Source organism: Ahaetulla prasina, chromosome 1, assembly GCF_028640845.1.
Source record: "Ahaetulla prasina isolate Xishuangbanna chromosome 1, ASM2864084v1, whole genome shotgun sequence".
Taxonomy (NCBI): domain Eukaryota; kingdom Metazoa; phylum Chordata; class Lepidosauria; order Squamata; family Colubridae; genus Ahaetulla; species Ahaetulla prasina.
In genome coordinates, this window is record NC_080539.1 from 184,531,912 (window position 1) to 184,550,766 (window position 18,855).

General features: G+C 39.6%; 1 protein-coding gene across 9 annotated transcripts in view; it reads right to left on the bottom strand.

Moving 5' to 3' along the window:
* Positions 1–18,855, bottom strand: part of MLPH (melanophilin) — a 135,687-nt gene that overhangs the window by 1,364 nt on the left and 115,468 nt on the right. For 7 of the 9 annotated variants that reach the window (XM_058184814.1, XM_058184805.1, XM_058184788.1 and 4 more), the window contains 4 exons: positions 16,745–16,900; positions 15,837–15,929; positions 9,521–9,578; positions 971–1,068 (listed from right to left, as the gene is read on the bottom strand). In XM_058184814.1, coding sequence (XP_058040797.1) covers positions 971–1,068; positions 9,521–9,578; positions 15,837–15,929; positions 16,745–16,900 — 405 coding nt within the window. The remainder of the gene's footprint in view (positions 1–970; positions 1,069–9,520; positions 9,579–15,836; positions 15,930–16,744; positions 16,901–18,855) is intronic. The other 2 variants (XM_058184797.1, XM_058184823.1) reach the window with 2 other exon arrangements.

Here is an 18,855-nt window from a genome sequence, read left to right on the forward strand (position 1 = left end):
AGATGATAAGATTTCAGAGATTCTTAAATACAGTATATGAATTATGTTGGGAGAAAAATAAATTAGGGTAAGATTAAAAAGAATATGTTTTTCTGTAGGAATTAATCCAATAGTGGTTGTCTTATCTGTAACATTTAAAAAATATTCATCAATAATAAAAGACATTAGAAAGATTTGGGATCATTATTTTGGATTATAATTCAAGAGTATTTCCAACCCAGACTTTTTCTCAAGAAGTAACTCACTCATTTATTCCTCAAAGGCCAGCTGCCATGCCCCCCCCCCCCAATTCACAGAATCCAGAGTCAACAAGTTTCGTTATGATTTGTCATGTTTCCAATTTCAAATGTGAACTATGTACTCCTACTGAAAGGTGCACCTCTTTTAAAAAATAAGAGTGCTCCCTGGTGCAAATATACTACTGCAGAAAAATAGCAACAGACAAAGCAGGAACAGGAATATTTTTGTGACTGGGAGAACAACCTCTTGCTGAGAGAGTGAGAGTGAGAGCAAGAGAGAGATGTGAAATTGCCAGTCAAGTAGGTTAGCTAGCTACTTTTATATTTCAATTTTAAAATAAGAAATCAGCCAATAGATAAAGTTATTGTTGATGCAATTATCTGGTTGCATGAATTACTTGGGATTATATAATTATATATGATTATTATAGCATATAATATTATAATAAGATCATATGACTGATTATCCTGATGCAAAAGCATGCTATATTGCTATTAGCTGTTATTCCATTTGTCTGATTCTAGATTCTGCCTAATTTACGTGTTTTCGTATTAATAACAGCCTCCTCTTTATAAATGACCATATATCTTTCTCCTACAAAAAACAGTGGCCTTCTATTGGAATTTGGAATTTCAAGATAATTAACTCCTCTATTCGTTTGTTGTTACCCTTATTCTGCTATCTATTCTCAGTAGGGATGAAAACCATGAAGTAAATTCTGAATACTTGCCGCAAAGATGTGATCTGTTTTTCTGTTTCTTCCATTTGGATTTCGTTGGGTCAGTGATCCTCTGTAATAGGAGTTCCTAGCAAAGGATTCAGCCTTGCCTTGAAACGTGAAAGAAAATAATAAAGATGGCAAGATGCTGCAATAAAATTATTCGTATTTAGCTAGTATTAAAAGCTAAGAATGGGGAAAGAACCAAAGTATACATGCAATGTTTAAATGGAAGGAGAATGTTTAAGTTCAAAACCTCTTCTAGGATAATAATTAAATCAGCATGTAAAAAGTAAGTTTCCTGCAACACTCTTAATGTACTGTACAAGTTAGACAACAATTTTTTTCTATATTTAAGATAATTTATCTCTATGAATTACTTAGCATTCCCCACATTATCATTTATTCACATTAACTCCAAGTTTGGACACAATATTACATCTAAACCATTTAATGACATCTTTTTTGCCTTAGTGATCAATGCTTGTTATTAAAAATTGTATTACCATAAGAATTACATTGATGACTCTTGATTTCTATTCAATTTTTCTTTTTCTTTTAAATTTCCATGTTCAATGTGTAGCACTGTTTTAATAGTGAGAAAATGCACTGTAAATTATTTTGTGAACTTTGCAATAATTCTACAATGTAAGTACGAATTATTGCCTTCTTCCTGTAGCAGTTGAATGAGTGATCAATAATAGTTTCTAAGTCCTCCTTCCCCCTCAATTCATAGTAGAAGCAAAGTCTAAACCCAGTACACGTAGTCTTCAATTAATGACCTAAATTGGACTGGAATTCATATCGCTAAGTGAAGCAATTGTTAGACAAATCATCATGTGACTTAACAATGGCAGTTTCAGTAGTCCTAATTGTGGTCATTAGTCAAGGAATGCACTCTCATTAGGCGAGGACCTTGTATTTCTGTTCTTTGCTTCAACACCCCACTCACCTACCTCCCCGTCCCCACATAGTGCAGCACACTACTGGTTCAGATTTAGATGGTTGACCATTAGACTCCTAGATCCCTTTCTATACAAGTGTGAATTCTTCAAAAAGATTCAGAAGTGCTTCTGGCACACCTTATTCCTGCTTTTTTGCTTCCATATGGCTCTGACTACAAGATGTGGCTACTCTAAGAGACATGTTAAATTTAAATAAAATGGGAGAACTCTGCGGAAGTCTGCTGCTACTTCAGTGACTGGTAGAATCAATTATTTCTTATCATTTTCAGAGGCATCACAAGCCTAAAATTTGCCTAGTAGATTACATCTAGTAATGAGAGTATGCTAATCAAATGGGGGCATTTGGGACTGGTATAAATAACTGTATGGAAAGAAAATTGTGGAATAAATACTTGAAACTTTATTAAGCAGATAGTTGTTTAACTATAAAAGTCCTTTAAGCAAGTTAATTCCACTTTCCGCAGGTATAAGTTATCCCAAGTTTATTACTGTGAGGTCCACCATCATGTCCTGCCATTCTGTTGGAAGGTTGGGGAGGAGGCTTGCTGGCATTTTTGCATGCTTTTGCTTTGACTGTAACTGCTTGGAAATTATGGAAGTGGAATGTCTTCAGAGAAGGAGCGGATTCCCTCTCAGGTTCCAGCTGACTTCAAGGCTGTTGTGCCTGGAGGGTGAACTGTTATCTGCCTAGCATCTCAGAGTTTCCATAGCAACCTTGCAGCATCACACTGGCTGCTGGCATCAAGAGTAGCTCACTCTTTCACCTAGTTACTTCTTCACTCTCTGATTGACAAGAATTGGGAAGGGTGTGCTTGGAATGTCTGGGGGCAAATGGAATGCTAAGACTGTCTGCAGACAGTGATACCCTGCTGCCAAGGTCACGACGCACAAGTGTTTGAACAAGGCAGGCTGTTCCCATAACAAGAGGAACTCATTCGATTGGACAATACCATGAACTGAGGGGGATGGGCAATGGAGAAAATCAAGTTTAACTATGTGGGTTTTTGTACTGGAACTTTAGAGCTGGTTTCACTTCTACTGTGCCAATATAGTGTATTCAATAAAGTTTACTTTTTGGGAAGAACAATGACCCAAGAATTCCTGATTTGGATTTGCTAGCTGGACATCTGACATTAAGCCAGCTCTCACAACTGCAGCCAACTTGGACCCCTCCAGGAGAGCTGCAACATCAAGATGTCGGTGGCCGACAAAAAGATGGATAGCAGGGCAAAGCTGAGAGAAGCCCTCTCTGGAAGGTGTTAACAGCAACCTAAGTGGGTTCGAGGACCAACTGGCCAGCGTGCGCCCTAAACAGGAAGCTGAGAAGCTGGAGCAGCCACCCGTGTGCCAAGGAGGAGCACCGTCGGGAGCCCCCTCCCTCAGAAAAAAGGGCAGTGGGCAAGCAGCATGGTAAAGGCAGCGGAGGCAGAGCATCCACTGATTCCCTCTGGAATTATGGTGGTCCGGGGAAGCAAGTGGAAAGCCAAGAGAACAGCTAAATGGCAGGAACCAGCAGTGGTTCCCGATTGCAGCCCCTTGATGGAGCAGTTCAGAGAGAAATTTGGTGGGCTAGAGGTCTGAGACCTTCCCTCACTGAGGCCGGCAGAAGTGGGAGCTAGGGTGTGGGCTGCCAATCAGCTGGCTACCCCATCCCCTCCTTAGCCACAATCAATGGCATCAAGCCCAACTGCAGTGCTAGGACCCGCACAGCAAGAAGCAGCGGTAAGCTCCCACACAGGCAGTCCCATAGGTGGTGGGGTTACCACCAGGCTACGTACAGCAGTACTGAACCTCTCCCCTTGAAGTTAAAATTCGACAGCCAGCCTGAAAGGCTAGCCTACTTCATGACTCGTGTGGAATTATTTGGAGTGGTATGGAGGGGTGCATCCTGAAGAACCCTCCTGTGTGAGTGGGGTTACAATGAACCTGGAAAGAGACACTGCAGAGTGGCTGGTGTTGCTCTACGAAGAGGAGGCCTCTGAGCTGATGAATGTAGACGTCCTTGTGCAACAGATGTGGTACAGATTTGAGGACAGCCCACTGAGCAGAGGCCAGGATCCTCTCTATTCAGTAAGGGAAGCGAATGGTTGCGCAATACATATGAGAGTTCTGCAGCCTGGTAGCCCATCTGAGAAGATGGCTTGAGCCCCTGCTGGTCTACCAGTTCTGGGATAGCCTGAACTGAGAATTGTACCTCAACTGCCTATCTCTCTGTGTGGTATCAGCTGGCCACTAACATGGAGCTAGATCTGATAGAGTACTGACAGCATGTTGCGCACAAGAGTCAACCTGCCAAATGGCTGGGAGGTGCCCCGCAGCCTGCAGGGGAAAAGGAGATGCTCCTCCTGACCCCAAGGAGAAGCCCTGTCGAATCCCGGAGCCTGCTTCCAATGCGGGAAGGAAGGCCACTGAGCAGCCGACTGCCCCGTTCTGCATTCAGTGTTTGCATCATGGGCTCCCACCAGGGCAAAGGCAAAGAAGCTGCTGGTAAAGTTGAAGGAGAAGACATGGGTTGGACAGCAAGCCATGGAGTTCTCTCGCCAATCTAGCAAGCGAGAGGGCTCCCGACAATCCTGGCCTAATATTTTACGAGAGCGACAGTGAGGGGGAAGATAATCCAATGGTAAGTGGTGTCAAGTGGGAGTAAAGAGCATCCTCATGGTCCTATTAGATTCAGGGTGCGCCCGGTGCCTAATCAGCTTGCTGACGGTGGAAAAGCTGGGGTTCAGACTCAGGATATTAAGAAGACCCATGGGGTTTGAACAACTAGACAGTTTTCTTACAGAGGGGGTGCCAGTGACCTGCTTAATGGATCCCGTGAGCCTAAGGCTTGGGAACCTTGTAAAGACTATTCACTTTATTGTGGCTCTAAGAATGACTGAGACTATGATCCTGGGGCTAGCCTGGCTGAAGAAGTGGAACCAGGCAGTAGATTGGGACAGTAACAAGTGTTACATGAGAAGGAGAGCGGCTAAGCAGCAGGAAGTGGGAAAAACACCAGCTGCTAGCCATGAGCCTGCAATTAGGAAAGTGAAACTGCAGCCAGCGAATACACTAACACAGAGAGAGAAGCTAGAGCTGCTTATTCCAAGAGAGTGCTGGGATCTTGCTGAAGCGTTTAGTGAGAAGGAGTTAGATGTGCTTGCACACCACCGGCCCACAGACTGCACCATTGAGATGGTGCAAAACTCCAAACTGCCAAAGCCAAGGATGTATTCCACGCCCAGAGAGATGAGGAACTTAGAAATTTTATAGATAAGAACTTGGCCAGGAGCTTTATCTAATCAGCTAATTTACGGGTGGCAGTCCCTGTACTCTTCAAGGAAAAGAAAGATGGGTCCCTGAGGATGTGCATGGATTATAGGGGTATTAATGGTATTTGCGTGGAAAACGTGTACCCCTCCCCTGATGAAGGACATGTTAGGTTACTTATCTAAGGGGAAAGTCTTCACTAAGCTGGACTTCAGGGAAGCTTATTACCAAGTGAGAATCAGGGAGAGGGATGAGTGGAAAACAGTGTTCAACTATCCCTCGGGGTGCTACCACTTCGGGGTGATGCCATTTGGGTTACAGAGGGCACCAACTGTGTTAATGCAACTAATCAATGAGGTCTTACATGATCACTTATACAAGGGGGTACCTCTCTACTTGAATGACATTTTAATTTACACTGAGAGCATGGAAAAGTACATGAAGCTAGTGAGGGCTGTGCTAAAAAAGCTTCTTAAAGCTCAGCTATATGTGAAGCTATCCAAATGTGATTTTCACAAAACCAGTTTAGATTACCTAGGGTAACGCATCTCCAGGGAGGGAGTGGAAATGGACCTGGGGAAAGTGAAAGCAATTTTAAATGGGAAGTCCCATGGATCAGGAGACAGCTGTAGAGCTTCCTGGGGTTCACAAACGTCTATAGGCAATTCATTCCCACCTTCGCACAGATAGCCCTATTAAAAACGGGAAAGGGGGTGAAGCTCAAACCAAGCCAACTCTTGGACTATTGAGTGCCAAACAGCATTTGAGAAGCTAAATAGATCTTTTGCCGTTGAGCCAGTCTTGAAACACCCAAACCCAGAGAAGCCGTTCATGATCCAGGCAGACTTTAGTGACATGACCATGGGGGCAGTGCTATGGCAGAGAAATTGAAGGGGAGAACTGCAACCCTGCACCTACACAGCTGTCCAACACCAAGAGGCAGTGGGCAATTTGGGAGAAGGAAGCTTATGCTGTCTGCTGGACTCTCCTCACCTGTTGGGAATTCTTAGAGGATAACAAATTGAAGTCTGAACTGACCACAAGAATCTGGAAGCACTGAAGGCCCCAATGAAATTGTCCCCTAAGCAGGTCAGTACTTTAACTGGTTCAACTTTACCTTGTGCTATTTGCTGTGGGGGGGGGGGATTTCCTTGCAGATGCACTTTCATGCTTGCCTCATTATAGAAACATTAAAGAAGAGATAGTTAATTTCATCATCCCCTCCAAACAGCTTGCAGCGCCAGCACAAGAACCCCACCCCTTCCCCCTGGAGAAGACTTGTTGATCCAGTATCTGAAAAAAGCCCTGGGGATAGGGGGAATGATTGGTTTAAAAAACATAAGAATGACTTGATGCTGAAACAAGGCTTAGCGGGGAAAGGGATTAAAGTGTATGTCCCAGCCAGCCAGAGAGTTTTGGTTCTACAGAGGAGCCATGAGGCACAGCCAGCAGGGCACTTTGGGTTCGTAAAAATCCTGCACTTTGTAAAGAGAATTTTGGTGGCTGAGGATGAAAAAGGACATAGAAGCCTATGTGACGAGCTGCCTTGTATGCACATCTATGAAGTGCTTGGCAAGGAAACCTATGGCAAAGCTGAGTACACCGTGGGAGGAGATAGCCATGGATTTCATAGTTGAGCTGCCTGAAAGTACTGAAATATGGACGGTTGTTGACCTGTTCTCAAAACAGGCACATTTCATACTGTGCCCAAAACATCCTTCAGCAGAACTATTTAAAACAACCTTAGCAAAACTATTTGTTCAGTTCTATTACTACATCTACAGGCTGCAAGGGTTCCTAAAACAGATTATCTCAAATCAGGGAATACAATTCACTGCAAAATTCTGGTAGGAATTTTTTAAACTTAATAGGTTCCTCTCAAGGGCTTAGCTCTGCCTTCCATCCTAGTACTAGTGGGGTGGCAGAGTGAGCTAACTCAATGGTGGAACAATAGTTAAGATGCTGCATAAACTATTAGCAGGCTAATTGAGCTGAGCTGCTGCCATTTGCCAAGGTGGCATACAACAATTCTGTGCATAGTAGTACTGGGTTTATCCCTTTCAAGGTGGCAACGGAGGTTAAATTCACAGCCATGCCGAAGCTTCCCCAGAAAACCCCATCCTCAGCAACATTAGCTGAATGGGTGGATACTCTAAAAGGCACATGGGTTACGGTGTGCAGGGCACTAGAGAAAGCAAGGGAGAGCCACAAAAAACAAGCAGACTGAAAGAGGGCCCCACAAAGAGAGTTTAAGATGAGAGATAAAAATGTACCTGTCCACAAAATATTTAAACTTAAGACAGCCCTGCAAGAAGTTGGGTTCAATGTATATAGGCCTATTTCCCATTGTGCAGATTATTAACCAGGAACTTCAGATGCCAAGAAGTATTAGGTGGGTCCACCCAGTGTTTCATTGCAGCCTGTTAAATCCGTTCTGAGATTCTAAACTGAGGCCGGTTGGGGTGCCTCCTCTGCGCCCAGTCCTCATAAAGGGGAAGAGCATTACGAAATTAAGGATGTACTGGATTCTAGACTCCACAAGGGGAAATTGCAGTACCTTGTGCAGTGGAGAGGCTACCCTGTAACAGATGCAGAGTAGATATCAGCAACAGATGTTAGAGTAGCTAAGCTGGTAAAAAAGCTTTCATTCTAGATACCCTAACTGGCCCAAGTGAAATGAATAATTTGTACAATGGGGGGATTGCTTATGATTATATATGTTTACATGTATTACAGATGCATCCTTTTTCCTGGAGGTTGGCATGTCAAGAGTAGATTGTTCTTTTGCCCAGTTATTTCTTCATTCTCTGCTTGACAACGATCAGGAGGGAAGTGGTTGGAATGTCTGGGAGGGGGAATGGAATGCCAACCCTAACCCATTTGTAGATCATGAGACCCTGCTGCCTCCAAGGTCATGCCGCGCAGGTGTTTGAATGAGGCAGGCTGTTCCCATAACAAGAGGAACTCATTTGATTGGACAACACAATGAACTGAAGGGGATGGCCAACGGGGAAAATCAAATTTAACTATGTGGGTTTTCGCACGGGAATTTTAGAACTGGTTTCGCTTCTACTGTGCCAATATAGTATATTCAATAAAGTTTACTTTTTGGGAAGAACAATGACCCAAGAATTCCTGATTTGGATTCACTAGCTGGACAGCTGACAGGTGGTTTGGGTTTTGGGAAATGAAAGAATGCTGTTTGCTTCGCACAGGCTTTTTCAGATTTGCCTTGCTCGTCTGCAATCATTTTCTCTCAGTAAAAGTTCTTTTGATTCAACTTGATGAATTCAAGAGTCCTACTTTCCTGAGGGGTTAACTGAGGCAGGTACTTATAATTACATATAATAATCTATGAAGTTGTCTTTTATATATAGGTAGTCTTCATTTAGCACCACAGCTGGGACTGGCAATTTGGTCATCAAGTGAAGCAGTTGCTGAGTGAAACTGCAAGTGTGCTTATGATCTTCTTCAGCTCTCCTTTCCTTTCCAGATCTGCAAAGATTATTAATGCGAGCATTGACCACAAAGTTACTTTTTCATTGCCATCATTACTGCAAATGTTGCTGAAGGATTATCTATATTAATATCTGTTGAAAATACACCTGGAAGAACAAAAGGTCCTCACTTAATGACTACTTGATCAATGACCAAAGCGCTGAATGAAATTATTGTTGTAGTCACATAATTAAAATTTGGGCATTTGGCAGCCTGCCCACATTTATGATCATAGAGGTTGCTTGATTCCCCCTCACCAACTCTACCCTTTCAGTTGCCTGCATTCTACCACTGCCATCTACCCTCCGCTGCCCCCCACCAGCCCCCAAGTGCCCTTTCTCCCACTGATGTTGAGGCCATGCAAAGGTCCAGCAGCTTCTTCTGCCAGTCGGGCCTCAGCAGTGGGAGGAAGAAAACAGCAAAGGTCAGTTGGGGACAGCAGGTTGAGACAGGGGTGAGTGGCAGCAGAGTGCAGGATGACTGAAATAAAAGAATTGTCTTCAAGACCCTTTCAGCATGATGCAGAAATTCTGGAAGAGTAATACTGTGTCTCCCTGAAAATAAGACCCTGTCTTATATTTTTTGAACCCTGAAATAAGTGCTTGGCCTTATTGCCATGCACTCAAAAGCCCGATTGGGCTTATTATCAGGGGATGTCTTATTTGGGGGGAAACAGGGTAGCTGAATATGTATGAAAATGACATTGTAAAATTGATCCATACATTCCAGGTATGCACACATGCAGAAAGTGACTCAACTCTGCTTTTAACCAAGGCAACTATTATTAGGCAGAGGCTGCCAATCAACTAAGCATTTTTCTTCTTGCATAAATGAGCAAAAGTCTTACTTGCAGTTTCATGAGAAGTACTGAATTTCTTCCTCAACACATGGGACACAGACATGACCTAAAAAGAATAAAATCTTGTTAACATGTAAATAAGGATTGGCTATATTTTCCCCCATTGCAACTTTCTTCAGCAGGACAGCATTTTGGCCCACAAATAAATGCCAGTTCAATCATTTATTTTGTGGATAATTAATCTATTTTGCTGATGTACTCATTTGCTTGCATTAATTCATTAAGTAAATGAAGTTCAGTAAAATATTTCTTCTATATGGATTAGACTTTTTTAAAGAAGCTGAATATCCTGTTTCTCCCCTCAACTCTCCAACTGTACACCACTTAGCCAATTATTTGCATCAAAATGCCATTTGCAAAATGCAGTCATTAATGTCATACCAGAAAGGCCAAGAGAAATATTTCTTAGGACTACAGGATCATGTCTACCACTAAGCACCATCAGTAAGTATTGAAAGAGAGGTTTTGAAAACTAGTATTTGAATTTCTAGAACACGGTTTGATTTGTAGATCCCAGTTTCAGAGATTTATGTTTCTGCTTCTCCAGCTTCAATATCATGTAGAAGTCTGTACAAATTTAAAACAGGATTTATATTTTGATCTTTTGTGAATTTTACTTGGTAAATGTTATTTTTCCATCTATATTTTAAGTATGTAGTCTTAATTAAGCATGGTCTATTGGCATACATGATAGATGATCAGCATTTTCACTACTATCATTGGCTAACGGTGTCAGCCTCCACTCCAATCTTCGCATAATTTTTGTACAATTTATATTCAGTAGATAGAATGTGAAATGCTTCTTTCTGTAATGTAAAATAGTTAAGGAAATGAGATGTATCATTGCACCATATAGGGTAAGGGAAAGGGGCCTATTAAGAGTGTCGGCTGACATAACAATGGGGGAGGGGTGATTAACGGCTGAATGTTAAGAGCGTGTGCTTTTCCAACAGATACTGCATTCCTAAGATGATTGACAGCTAGAGACCGGCGGAGGAAGATTACCACGGGGGGCCGAGAAGGAGCTGGCATTGGACCAGACCAGCCTGACCTCCTGAAGGAGGAGGGACAAATGGGGGGATATGATATGTTAGCCATATTTTGTCTCAGATCCAACTTTGCACTGCTGCTATCCAGACTGTAATTAGTAAAAGTACTTTTCTTTATTGCAAATGAAGTCAAGGTGTATTCTTTCCTAGTTATAATCAGAGGCAGCCTGACAGACGGTGATGTTAGAAAAATCATGCAATGAAATTTTAAAAATGGCAAAAGCTATGGTTATCTGAGTTTCAACTTTTACGACTTCAAAATTAACTAGGCAATCCTTGTAGATTTCAGAGCAAGTCGAGGTATTTGTTTCAAAAAATGAGCCTAGGAAAAAATGTGCTTGTCTCTTGTCCTGAAGTCACCCAAGATTTTAAAATTGGGGAAAATTTTCTTTGGCTAAATGTCAGTTTCCATCGTTGCCATTTCTCATCTTGTACTTGCACATATTTTCAAATCATCTCATGATACTGTATCAATAAAGTTTGAGTCCTCTATAGAATTATATGCATTCCTGGGAGGCTGAAGGTTAAATCCTTGGAATGAAGGATATGAAAAACATTTATTTGATTTATGATAGTCAGGTGGTAAGAAAATAGTTAGTTGAGTATGTACCCGCTTTGCATACATAGGGCTAATTCATTCAAAAGTGACAAAACAGCCACTTAGAAAGGCTAAATGTAAGATACAACTGAATTTATAATGAAGAAGAAAGAATATCTGAGGCCACTCTACCAGAATTCTCTGGCTTGAACCCTTTATCTAATCTCTTTACTTTCTAATTTTCTCTGCTATTCAGTTCAGTAACAAATTTTTACTAGTGGACTTTATTTATTAATTCCTACAGTACATTATATGTAATGGTTTAAGATTCATGACCAAGAAATGATCCATTATGGAGTTATTAGCAGTAATACTGTAGTGCTCTTTAAAAAGTGCTTCAGATCAATTTATGCTAACTGATTTTATTTTTACCCATGAAACCTTCCATTTGCCAGGACTCTTCTCTATCTCCTTTGCTCCCTTTAAGTACAGGTTATTCAGTAGTTTGCATTCCTCCTTTTTTTCCATCTTCTCCTACTCCAATCTTTCCTGAATTTATAGTGTTGTCATTCCCCCAGGGCATATATATGTTTGTTCTGTCACTTTGTAAAGTAGCATATTGTTGTAAATTCTTCACAGCATTAGAAACAGCATTCAGAATACCTAAACTCTCAAATGAGATCCAAGAAAATGCATCCAAAATCCTAGTTCTGACCAAAGCAACACAAAAACAGAATGATCTTAAAGCAAACTGCTCTTCTCTAGCCATAAAAAATATTACAGAAGGACCAAAAGCCAGCAGACAAAGGCTGAATGACAGTTCTCATGCATAGAGCGGAACACATTAAAAAAAAACACTAATGAAGTGTTGAACAAGAAAAATACTTACATTTCTCTGGAAGGAAACATGCAGACATCTAGAAAATATCCCTAAAAAAGTAGCACCACCAAGTGCTTCTGCGATAGGTAGAAAAATACTCTAAACCTCCTTAGGGGGAGAAAAAAAAAAGGAGTGTTGGTAATAGGAGATTCAATTTTCATGGGAACAGAACCAGCTGTCTGTAGACCAGACAGTCAACCCAGAAAGGTATGTTGTCTCCCTGGAGCAAAAATCAAAGAGCTGAGAACCTAACCAAAATAATAAAACTCACAGATTACTATCCTTTTCTACTACTACATGTAGGGACGAATGACACAAAAAGGGACTTGAAAACAATATTGAGTGATTACAAGCAGCTAGGCAAGAAAGTTAAGGAGTTAGGTGCACAAATAGTTTTTTCCTCTGTACTGCCAATGAAAGGTCAACATCCAGTAAGAGAACAAAGGATTCTAGAGGTGAACCACTGGCTAAAGGGTTGGTGTCACCAAAAAACCTTTGGATTCCTAGACCAGGGCCTGCACTACATCCATGATGGGCTTTTGGCAAGAGATGGGCTGCACCTCACAAAGACTGGGAAGAATGTTTTTGGAAAATGACTAGCTCTATTTATCAGGACGGCTTTAAACTAAAATTATGGGGGGGAGGGTGACCAATCTTTAGAATCTCCAGGAACTAATTCCCCTAGAAAACTCCCATAGAAAACAAGTCAAATAAAGAGGTAAGGAGGGATGGAAAGAAAGACAAACTCAAACACCAAATAGGAGTAATAGGAAGCATACTCAGAGTCAGACATAAAGATCTCAAGTGCCTATATACAAATGCAGAAAATTTGGAGAACAAACAGGGTGAATTCAAATTATTAATATATGGGGGTAGATATGATATAGTTGCAAGCACAGAAACTTGGTGGGATGAAACCCATGGCTAGAACATACTAATAGGATACAAATTGTTCAAAAAACTCAGACCCCATAAAAGAGGAGGTGGAGTTGCATTGTATATAAAGGACCACTACATTGCTACAGAAATGCATAAAACCAAAGAACGAAAACCTCCTAGAATGCATATGGATCAATATAAAAGAAAGAAAGAATGACATTGCCATAGGTGTATACTACAGGCCACCCAACCAAGCAGAAAAAATAGATGTACTTTTTGCTAACCAATTAACAAATATATGTAGGAAACACACTACAATAGTAATGGGGGACTTCAATTACCCTGACATCAACTAGAGCCACAATTTTTCCTTTTGGGAATTATAACGGATTGTACAGGGATTGAGACTAAATTGATTCTGAACTTAATAACAGCAGCAAGACTATTGATTGGACAATACTGGAAGAAAGAAGAGATACCTACAATAGAAGAATGGATATTGAAAGTTATTAATTTGGCTGAGATGGCTAAAATCTCAGCGTTTTTAAAAGACAATACGCAGGAAAGATATTTAATTGAATGGAAAAAATGGATTGATTATCTACAAAACAGATATCAGATTAAGAAATATCAGATTGCCTTTGAATAATTAGAAAGTTATTTTATGTAATGGGGAGGGGGTTGGGAGACGAAAAGTTTTGGATGTGGTTATTTGGATTGGAAGGGAAAATTTTATTCTATGTTTGGTTTATGTATAACTTTACCTTGTGATTGACCCGGGAAGCCGGGGGGTGGGGGAGGGAGGGGGGCGTCTTTTTTTTGTTTTTTTTGGGGAGGGAGGGGGAAAAAAAGGGGGAAAAATGTTTTTGTTTTTTTTAAAAAACTCAATAAAAAATAAAAAAAAATAAAAAATAAATAAATCTTGTTATATTCTTCTTAAAGGTTCCACGCCAGCAATTGTAATCAGCATTTCCTTAGCTTTCGCTTAGCTTAGCTTTCATTTTCAAGACACAAAACGCCATCTTTCATCATCTCCACTCTTGAATACGAATACCTTCTCTGTCAGGGAGTTAAAATCATCTTACGATCAAATGCCAGCACTCCTGTTTTCAGCTCTTTCCGTGTTAGCAATCCTCAGTAATCCTTTTCAGTCACGGAGATGGACGCTGCGTTTTGTTCTGCCATTTGCAGAAGCGTTCTGGATTCTGGAGCTTTTTTCGAGCTATAGAAGGAGCGTTCCCAACAAACCACCAGAAATCATTCTGGGGCTTTCCTTGGGGGCTCTACTTCAGCCCGAATGCTCACCTCCCCCTCTTTGCCCGAGGGCAGATATTTACAAGCTGTTGACAGCAGATTAACGCTGTCTAAACAGCTCTACAGAATCACACAGAACTGGCGGACTGAGATAGCCCGCCATTAACGAAGCGGAGCCACCGGAAGTCCCTTTTTTAATGATGTTTTTGATGTTAGCTGTCCATTTTAGATCTTGCGATATGATAGAATATATTATATTATATTATATTATATTATATTATATTATATTATATATTATTTATATTATATTAATTATATTATATTAATTATATTATATTATATTAATTATATTATATTATATTAATTATATTATATTATATTATATTATATTATAATTATATTATATTATATTATATTATATTATATTATATTATATTATATTATATTATATTATATGATATTATTATATTATTATATTATATTATATTATATTATATTATATTATATTATATTATATTATATTATATTATATTATATTATATTATATTATATTATATTATATTATATCAGAAACAATTAAGCAGTGTCCAAAAATAATAGTCCTCCAAAAATAACTCCAAATGTGAATTTGTTAGGTGGGCATTATTTTTTGTCATAACCAAATACTTAAAACAAAATCAGTCTTTAATAGAATCAAATTTATAAGGGAAGAAAATAATAACAGACTACCATTCCTATATATTCTCATCAAACAAGGTAATAATGATAGACTTCATATTCAGGTATATTGAAAAGCAATATAAATAAACCAAGTGCTGCATTGCCAGAGCAACAATCCAGCTGCCCAACATAAGAGGGCTTTCAGACAATCCTGAATATCCAGGCTTGTCTGTATATTCCAAGAACTCCGAAGAGAAAGAATAAGACAACCTTTATAGTATCCTTCAATGAAATGGGTACCCATTATATTGGGTACTCACATTATTAAAAGTGCTTTTCAATGCAACCAACTAGAACACAACCACCACAACCCATACAAAGAGTAAATCTTCCATACAGTAAAAATATCTCAAAAATTACCAGCAGATTACGTCAACTGCAAAGTATCAAAGTAGCCCACAAACCAACAAAATCCTTCCAAAATATTTTAAACAAACATGAAGTGAAATTATTTACAGCATAGAATGCGCTGACTGTGAAAGCTACTGTGTAGGACAAACAGGCAGAGGATTATAAAACACACTTAGTTGGCAGCCAGAACACATGCTGGAATTTTATAACTGGATACATGGACCAATTTAACCACCAAGTCGACTATAGCCATTTTAGATCAAGTGAAATCCAAAAATATAAGCGAGTTCCTAGAGGCCTGGCATTCTAACAGATTAGATACACAGAAAAAAAAACCTAGTCTATAAACTATTAAAAAGGCAAACTAAAGACTAAGAAAGAGCAGAGTCCTTTATTACATCCTCAAGTATCCTCAAGATATAGATACCAGATAATAAACACAGAAATAATAAAATAATACAATCAACAAATGAGATTTGCTGCCTATTAAGAGTACTTAGAATTCATGCTTTGCTTAGAGGGGCAGTATTCATATCTCCTCGACTTTTTATAATTATAAACGTGAATTCAGAGACCATACAATTTCATTAAGGCACATCATTGCTTTTTTTTGTAAAATTCAGGTATGCTCACCTGGATGCTTCTTTTTTTCTTAGGCCTTTCCACTGCTTTAACTCTCAACCCAGCAGCACTCAGTGCAGCAATTCGAGATTCTATATCAGACACCTTTATAGGAAGTAGCACATCATTCCATCATAAAGGCAACTGGACTTTTTCCTAGCATACAACCAAATACATGGTTGTACTGTATGCACACATGGCAAGGCAAACATCTATCCCTAATTTAAGTCAGCAATAGCACTATTTCATTTGGTACTCGACATGCCAATAAACTGGAATCTGGGGATAATTGTCTTCAATTATATAAGTGTTATAGAAAATAATAAATGGAACAAGCATGCCATGTTTTATGTAATGTGACTATAGCTTTCCAGACTTTCTCAGGCTTTTTTTTAACAGACTACATCCTGATTTCATTATAATGTACCAGTCAGGTTCTAGCAGTGAAAAAAAAAGTACTTTTCTCAGAACTGATTATTCTCTGCCTTCATTAATGAGTCCCCAGATTTCTGAGGCAAAATTACTATGCTGAGCTAGCCTGCAGAATAAAGTTTAGGCAAGATCAATTCCTATTGTGACTTATCTTCTCTCTTAATTAAGAGAAATACCTTTATTTTATTTTTCTTGGTTTAAGAAACTGCATTTTATTTTAATCTCCTTTTATAATCTTAGACCAAAGTTGCTTCTATTCTATTAATAAATGGCTTCTTTTTACTGAGTCATTGTATAAAAACACTTCAGTCAATTTGTATGAAAATATATGGCTAACTAGCCCCCGGATGTCCAGTAAGGTTGTACTGTATTCCGTGTGTGTGTGTGTGTGTGTATGGGTTCACTTTTTGTATGGGATAATTTTCTGGAGAATTCTTGCTTAGAAGTCAACCCAAGCAGCCTTTTAGGAAAAGACAACAGGGATTTACCTCAGTCTCTCTGTGTTGTACTTCAGACACAGTAAAAGCCACTTTGCCTTCCAACTCCGACAGTTCTGAATCTGTTGTTGCATTGTGATGGGTTTGGTCCTTCAACTCCCTTCGTCTTTTCTGTAATCTATAGATGTTCTCCATAGGAGTAGGCACCTGTAATCAGCAGTACTAGTTACTTTCCAGCTAGATTATTGTCAATGATCTCACTAAACTCTAGAGCAGGGGTGTTAAACTCACGTCACAGAGGCGTCACGTGACGTATCGGGACTTTTTCCCCCTTTGCTAAACCAGGTATTTATTAGGAAAAGAAATGAAAATAAAATTGTCAGCACCATATCACTGTTCCCAAAATCAAGTCTATAATTACATTTGAAATAATGTGGAGTAGGCTAGTTTAAGGTTGTAAGAAAGCTGAAAAGAAAAAGATGTCTTTTTAGTTAAAAAAAGTGATGGTGGTGAACTATCTATGACAGTAATTCAAAAGTTGAACAGAAATGGAAAGTTAACCTAGATACCATTCCAACATCAAAAATGAGCTTGTGGCAGTTAACTTTTGTCATCCCATTTTCCAATTTCAGCTAGAAACAACCAGACCTAATTAGATTTCTCAACACATTTGTAGTATGAATATTACAAAAAGTCAACAGCTGAGGGGTGCAATACTTAGGAAAGAGTGCCTTGCTTCAGTGGGTCATTAAGAAAAGCTCTGGGTTGAACATAAATTTCAACCAAACCCATTAGTAGGTTCCAAAATAGTGACTTCTCTACGTTTGCAGCACAAAAGTCCCATCCTTTGAGGCAATGGTGAAATTCAAATTTTTTACTACCGGTTCTGTGGGCATGGTTGGTGGGCATGGCAGGGGAAGAATACTGCAAAATCTCCATTCCCTCCCCACTCCTGGGGGAAGGATATTGCAAAATTTCCATTCCCACCCCCCTCTGGGGCCAGCCAGAGTGGTATTTGCCAGTTCTCCGAACTATTCAAAATTTCTGCTACCGGTTCTCCAGAACCTTCAGAACCTGCTGGATTTCACCCCTACTTTGAGGTGAGGCACCTGGTCAAAACATATCAGCCTCACCAGATGCTTCATGTAGCAGAGTGCCATGCCTCTGACCTCAAGCATTAGTCTGAGGCATATTATCTCTACTGTGTCAAGTTTGGCCTTCAGACAGTGAACTATCACATCCCATAAAGAATAGCAATAGCAACAGCACTTATACACCACTTCACAGTGCTTTGTAGCCCTCTTTAAGCAATTTAGAGTCAGCATATTGCCTCCAACAATTTGGGTCCTCATAATGCTGTGAAACATTAAAAAAAGTTGAGAATCTGAGGAAAGGGGGCAACAAAAGCAACCCTAGTCCCCAAGGAATTGTTATTAGCTTTGAGCCAGCCTAGGGGAAAGGCTAGGTAGAGGGGTATTTTCACTCTCTGGCATATTTAATAATTTTCTGTTATTTACTTCTAAAAATATTTCTGGATGGTTGGTTTATCAGGCTATTACAAATGCTATCATTAAAACTATTTTTTAAAAACAACAACCCAGAAATGTTTTAATGTCAGACTGCAACACGGTAACTGCCTTCCCCATATCTAGTTTGGGAATAGAGGTATTTGCTTTAAAATATTTAAACAAATGGGGAGGTAAGTACTGAACTGCATTTGGGGTCCTATTAGCTTGATGGATTGGTAAACTTTGGTTTACAAATACATAACAGGTTTTCTGCTGGGACAGCAGTGCTTTAAGAGATTCTACCCTCCTGAAAGACATTCTGCAAAATGTTCTCTGATTTCTAAACCTGCCCATTAGAGCAAAGAAATTGTGGATAATTCATTCATCTAAATGGAAGTTGATTAAGAATTTGACCAGGTTATTTTCTTCAGAAAGAAATATATCAGGCATTTAACCAAAGCTATAAAAATATTTCTAGCTGCAATACCCATTTGAACATCCATGAACTATGTTTGATTCAGAAGATAGTTCCAAACGATAGTCCTCAGCTTTCAGAAGGAACCAAATCCTATTCAGAACAGGCTGTTCCCCCCAACTGTGACAATGCTTCACTGTTGATGAAAGAACCTGTCTTTCTTTGAATTGCACTTTGCT